Here is a 6,782-nt window from a genome sequence, read left to right on the forward strand (position 1 = left end):
TTTTTAGTAAAGACGGGGTTTTGTCATGTTTGTGAGGCTGGTCTCGAACTCCTGACCTCAGGTAATCTGCCTGCCTTAGCCTACCAGAGTGCTGGGATTATAGGTGTAAGCCACCGCACCCAGCCAAAAACATTTTTATAATAAATATTGAGGGCTGGGCACGGTGGTTGACGCCTGTAATCCCAGCACTTTGAGAGGCTGAGGTGGGCAGATCACTTGAGCCCAGGAGTTCAAGACCAGTCTGGGCAACATGGTAAAACCCTGTCTCTACAAAAAATACAAAAATTAGCCAGGTGTGTTGGTGCGCCTATAGTCCCAGCTACTCAAGAGCCCGAGGTGGGAGGATCGCTTGAGCCCAGGAGATTAAGGCTGCAGTGAACTGTGATTGTGCTACTGCACTCCAGCCTGGGTGACAGAGCGAGACCCTGTCGATAAATAAATATTGGGGAAAACATGCTTTTTTACTCCACTTGAAACACACACATACATTTAAACACACACACAAACAAACCAACACCAGAAAAGTGGGAAGCAATGGAAAGTCAAGAAAAGATAGCTGGAGCAAGGGCAAGAGCAGAAATAATGCCAGCAGTCATGGAAGTTGTTTTATTTACCTTAAATGTAAAATTGGCATCAAACATTAGTTCTTTTTCATGTCCTGTAATTCCTCCATTGTAAATAACTTGGCATCTCTTGGTTGGTCCCGTCTTAGAGCATTTGAAGAGGCGAAATGTTGCAGAAACAAAACGACAGTCACCTAAAAACAGAATTTATTCATGGTTCATCTCCAGCACTCCCCCAGTTGCTGCCTTGCTCAGCAGACAAGGAGCAAACACATTGTAAAGATGACTTTCTTCTTTGCATGTCATCAATTATCTTTCTGGGCACTTCACTCTATTTACTGAATGACTTCAAAGTGCTTTATTAAATATCAGAATTGGGGGGGGAGGTGCTAACCATTATATAGGAGACAATATAGCTATTTCCAGATAACACAAAGTATCCCTCAATGAGACTCCCTCAGAAGCCACTTACTAATCACCACATTTCACTCATTCAAGCTGTAGTTATAATAGTCCCTGCTGTCTGTCATATCTTACCGATAACTCTTTCCAGTTCCTTGTTTTGAATTGTAATGAGATTGGCAGTGACCAAACGTGGAGGGCAGAACCCAATTTTTTGAGCAAGGACAGCAAGTTCCTTCCAGTACAAAGCACCACCCAGACACTCACCTAAAAAACAAAAAGCAAAACAACAACAACAACAACAAAAATCCACAGACCAACCAACACTTAATACAGTATTAAGGGAATTATTATTCTATATAATTAATTAGGACATGGTATCAGTTAAAACATAGATCCTAGCAGTAGAAGCTAACTTGAGCATCCCCCCAAGGTCTAGAAAGCCATGGTTAAGATTGGGTGTGCTCCTGACAGTCTCTGGGAACCATTCTTCAGGAGACTCACTGGTGGATTGGTTCTACTCAGCTGCAAGCATAATATTCATGTATGCAGTAGGCCACATTCTGAAAAGCACTATGTTATGTGAATAAAGTAGTATAAAAAATAATTTGTAGGTCAAGCATGGTGGCTCACGCCTGTAATCCCAGCACTTTGGGAGGCAGAGGTGGGCAGATCACGAGGTCAGGTGTTGGAGACCAGCCTGGCCAACAGTGTGAAACCCCATCTCTACTAAAAATACAAAAATTAACTGGGCATGGTGGCAGGCACCTGTAATCCCAGCTAGTCGGGAGGCTGAGGCAGGAGAATCACTTGAACCCGGGAAGTGGAGGTTGCAGAGAACCAAGATTGCCCCCCTGCACTCCAACCTGGGTGACAGAGCGAGACTCCATCTCAAAAAAAAAAAAAAAAGAGGTTATCACTGGGTTATATGATTATAAGTAACTTTTTTTAAGAGATAGGGTTTTACTATGACACCCAGGCTGTACCTGAACTCCTTGGCTCAAGCAATCCTCCCGACTCAGCCTCCCAAATATCTGGGGTTACAGGTGTGTGTCACTGTGTCCAGCTTAGTAATTTTTTCTTTCGTTTTTTTTTTCATTTTCCAACTTATTAACAGTACCTATTTATTATTACATAGTAAGAATAAAGTTAATATTATTTTAAGAATAAGAACTTTTAATTTCATAGTCAGACTGATGAAAAGCATGCATTAATCTCAACTTCCAGAGACTATTAAAATGGTAATAAAGGAATAAAGAACACAATAATGATGAGAACATAAGGGGACTAAGAGGGCACCAGCTCGGGAACAATTGTCTTCATTTCCAAACTAGAGTTTTCAAAGTATTTTCCCATTCTTTATCCCATTTAATCTTCATAACAGCCCTATAAGGCAGATTGTATTATTATTTACATTTTACAATTTGGAAAACGATAACTCGAAGAGATGAATTAAACTATCCAAAGCCCTATCATTTTTGAATGGCAGAGGAAGAATGGAACCTTGGCCTCATGGCCTAACCCCATGTGATCTCACGTCATAAAGCCTCATCCTGGCTATTAGCAGAAAGGAGTTCTGCACATGAACAACCATCTGCCTTAATACCAAACTAAACAAAATCACCTACCCCATAAAACTTTGTGTGTCCTGATTTCTTCTGGCAGTTCAAGGCTCGTATAGACGTCACTGAAATATAACTCCCCACCATGCTGAAACAGAGCCATATTAGTCCAAACAAGATTAATGATTACATTGATCCTAAATAACAAAGGAAAGAATAGGGGAACAAAATCAAATTTAAAAATCAATAGCAATGTTTAAGCTGACCCTTTTTGAACAAATAACAGCTGCCTCTTTAGTTATAATCAATAGTCAAGTGCCAAGGTTTTTTCCTCCCAGTGGCTTATCCAACAGGTAATAAAATCACATTCTAAGACTGTCTCCTAAATAAAGATTTTCAGATTACTTAAATTTAAATTTTTAGCCAATCTGAACCAAAAGCAGCCCCAGGTCATTGTAGAACTAACAGACGGTATAATCAGTATTCATAATCTTTTGTCTCTTAAGAATAGTATAACTTTGCCAGGTATGATGGCTCAGGCCTCTAATCCCAGTGACTCAGGAGGCTGAAGTGGGAGGATTGCTGGAGGACAGCAGTTTGAGACTAGCCTTGGCAACATTGGCAACACAGCAAGACCCTCTCTCCAATATAGAAATTTAAAAATTAGCTGGGCATGGGGGGCATGTGCCTGGAGTCCCAGCTACTCAAGAGGATTGTTTGAGCCCAGGAGTAAGAGGGTACAGTGAGCTATGATAGTGACACTGCACTCCAGCCTGGGTGACAGCAAGACCCCATTTCTATTAAAAAATATACCTTTTTGTAATGTTGTTATTTACTTTTATAACAACACATTATATCTTTAAAATATTATCCTTAAAATGTAAGGCAAATGAGTGATCAGGAACTTAACATTTTATTTAGCTAATTTCAAAAATCTGGAAATCTGGAGATCTATATTCTACAATGGTGTTTCTACCTTTTATAAGTACATTTTTGGTGGAGATAAGTAAACTGGCATGTAAAATGACATACTAACAAATACATCACTAAATCATTAAATCATTTCTATACAGATACTTGTATTTGAGTACTATGACAGATTTGTAAACCAAAAATCTCAAAACTATGTTGTTAATTTAAAAAAATTCTTTGGCCGGGTGCAGCGGCTCATGCCTGTAATCCCAGCACTCATGACCAAGGTGGATCATGAGGTCAGGAGTTCGAGACCAGCCTGGCCAATATGGTGAAACCTTGTCTCTACTAAAAGTACAAAAATTAGCTGGGCATGGTGGCACATGCCTATAGTCCGAGCTACTAGGGAGGCTGAGGCAGAAGAATTGTTTGAACCCAGGAGGCGGAGGTGGCAGAGAGCTGAAATCCTGCCACTGCGCTCTAGCCTAGGCAACAGAGTGAGACTCCGTCTCAAAAAAAAAAAAAATTTTAGAGGCAGGGGTCTCACTATATTGCCCAAGCTGGACACAAACTCCAGAGCTCAAGCAATCCTCTTGCCTCAGCATCCAAGTAGCTAGGAGCACAGGCACGTACCACCCACCCAGCTAAAATCTTTTTTTTTTTTGAGATGGAGTCTCGCTCTGTCTCCCAGGCTGGAGTGCAGTGGTGAGATCCCAGCTCATTGCAACCTCTGCCTCATGGGTTCAAGCGATTCTCCTACCTCAGCCTCTTGAGGAGCTGGGATTACAGGCACATGCCACCACACCCAGCTAATTTTTGTATTTTTAGTAGAGACAGGGTTTCTCCACGTTGGCCAAGCTGGTCTCGAACTCCTGACCTCAGGTGATCTGCCCGCCTCAGCCTCCCACAGCGCTGGGATTATAAGTGTGAGCTACCACGCCCGGCTGAATCTTTCATCTTCTATCATGAAGATACACATCTCATGATACAATGAGGTGTGGAGCTCCTGTAAGCTTTCCTTTTAGAAAGTAGTTAATGTAAAAGTTCCATCTTCTGTAACTTCCCAAAGATCTGAAATCATGACAGATAAGATATCAGAAGCCCTGAGAAACACTGTATGTGGTAGAAGAGAGTGTATTCAAAGCAAACATTAGCAGTCAGTGCAAAGGTTCCTATAGCTCCACAGATACTCTTCTAGGATCATGTACAGCAGCAAATAGGAGAGACAGTCAAGAAAGCAAATACCTTAACACATTCAGTGACAACTGTCACCTCCGATTTACTACCTTTTGCAACCTGAGAGGGAAAGTAACCCATATCCAGGATATTCCCGCCCCTTCCCCCTTTTGCCACCCCTTTTTCATTTAATGGATAAATTAAGAGAGTTTGAGCTCTTAGTTTAAGGGGGAACAAACAAGACTGAACCCATCAGCTCTCACTGATGTTCAAAGATAATTTATCTCACTCTCCTCCTCACCTTCAGCACCTGATATGCCTCCTGAAGCACTTGTTGTTTATCAGGCACAAGGTTAATAACACAGTTTGATCTAAAAGAGAACAGATGAAGTGTCGAGCAGATCTTCACAATACTCAGAGATCTGCAAATCATTTCAGACCCTAAAGGTGGCTCCTACCTTTCTGTCAAAGCTACCTCATTCTTACTGCCTCCCTCCTCTCTTTCTAATGCCTTCAACTAAGCTTTTCCCCAAGATCAGAGACAGAGTGTTTAAAATCTCAATAAATTGTTAGCAAGTTTGAATGTGCAGAAAAAAAATATCAGGCATGATTCTTATTTGTTTCTGTCCTGATGTTCATCATGCAACAAGATGAACCCTCGGACCAGATGCCTACCACACAAGGCATTTCTTTCTTTCTTTCTTTCTTTTTTTTTTTTTTTTTCCTGAGATGACGTTTCACTCCTGTTGCCCAGGCTGGAGTGCAATGACACAATCTTGGCTCATTGCAACCTCCACCTCCTGGGTTCAAGTGATTCTCCTGCCTCAGCCTCCCAAATAGCTGGGATTACAGGCGCATGCCACCACATCCAGCTACTTTTTGTATTTTTAGTAGAGATGGGGTTTTGCCATGTTGGCCAAGCTAGTCTTGAATTCCTGACCTCGTGATCCACCTGCCTCGGCCTCCCAAAGTGCTGGGATTACAGGCATGAGCCACCGTGCCCGGCCAGAACGAGGCATTTCTTATGCCCCATGTAAACAGGCTACGTTCCTCAAAGGCAGCTGTCACTTGGGCATGATCTGGCAATAACAACTTGAGGGAAAAAAGGAAATAGAATCCTATAATTTACCATGGAAATATAATGAAAGATGCAGGTCAGCATGTACTGTAGGAGCAAACTTAGTGGTCCTGCTGGTCTTTTGGGTTCATTGGTTTTTGGTTAAGTTTCAAGTAAGTTCTCTCCTGGTCTAGAGACGGGGTTTCACCGTGTTAGCCAGGATGGTCTCGATTTCTTGACCTTGTTCTGCTGCTGGTGAGCTCCAGCAGCTCAAACCAGCTCTCTCCCATTAGTAAGCCATGCTAAGTTTAGTCTAACACCCCAAATGAGAGTCAATTCAGCAAACAGTAATAGTGATATCTGTGTGTTCAAAAGGAAATGAGTGCTGGGCACGGTGGCTCACACCTGTAATCCTAGCACTTTGGGAGGCCGAAGCAGGTGGATCACCTGAGGTCAGGAGTTTGAGACCAGCCTGGCTAACACGGTGAAACCCTATCTATACTAAAAGAAGATGTAAAAAATTAGCTGGGTGTGGTAGCGTGTGCCTGTAATCCCAGCTACTTGGGAGGCTGAGGCACGAGAATCAGTTGAACCCGGGAGGCAGAGGTTACAGTGAGCTGAGATTGGGCCACAGCACTCCAGCCTGGGCGACAGAGCGAGAGTCCACCTCAAAAAATAATTAATAATAATAATAATAATAAAGAAGGCCAGGCGCGGTGGCTCACGCTTGTAATCCCAGCACTTTGGGAGGCCGACGCGGGCGGATCACGAGGTCAAGAAATCGAGACCATCCTGGCTAACACGGTGAAACCCCGTCTCTACTAAAATGCAAAACAAAATGAGCCGGGCGTGGCGGTGGGCGCCTGTAGTCCCAGCTACTCCAGAGGCTGAGGCAGGAGAAAGGCGTGAACCCGGGAGGCGGAGCTTGCAATGAGCCGAGATTGCGCCACTGCACTCCAACCTGGGCGACTGACAGAGACTCCGACTGAAGATAATAATAATAATAATAATAATAATAATAATAATAATAATAATAAAGAAAATGGGCTATAGTCATAATAGTAAGAATATAGACCTACACAACAATATCATAGCTCTCATTCTTGATTC

The 6,782-nt window shown here is 42.6% G+C and overlaps 1 protein-coding gene across 2 annotated transcripts in view; it reads right to left on the reverse strand.

Moving 5' to 3' along the window:
• AS3MT (arsenite methyltransferase) overlaps positions 1 to 6,782 on the reverse strand; it is a 29,188-nt gene that overhangs the window by 18,203 nt on the left and 4,203 nt on the right. Inside the window, exons 4-7 of one of the 2 annotated variants that reach the window (XM_017851668.1) lie at positions 4,917 to 4,986; positions 2,594 to 2,675; positions 1,101 to 1,232; positions 615 to 757 (exon numbers count right to left, since the gene is read on the reverse strand). In XM_017851668.1, coding sequence (XP_017707157.1) covers positions 615 to 757; positions 1,101 to 1,232; positions 2,594 to 2,675; positions 4,917 to 4,986 — 427 coding nt within the window. Of the gene's footprint in view, positions 1 to 614; positions 758 to 1,100; positions 1,233 to 2,593; positions 2,725 to 4,916; positions 4,987 to 6,782 lie in introns of both variants that reach the window. The other variant, XM_017851669.1, reaches the window with a different exon arrangement.

Source organism: Rhinopithecus bieti, unplaced genomic scaffold (assembly GCF_001698545.2).
Source record: "Rhinopithecus bieti isolate Rb0 unplaced genomic scaffold, ASM169854v2 scaffold_31787, whole genome shotgun sequence".
Classification (NCBI taxonomy): Eukaryota; Metazoa; Chordata; class Mammalia; order Primates; family Cercopithecidae; genus Rhinopithecus; species Rhinopithecus bieti.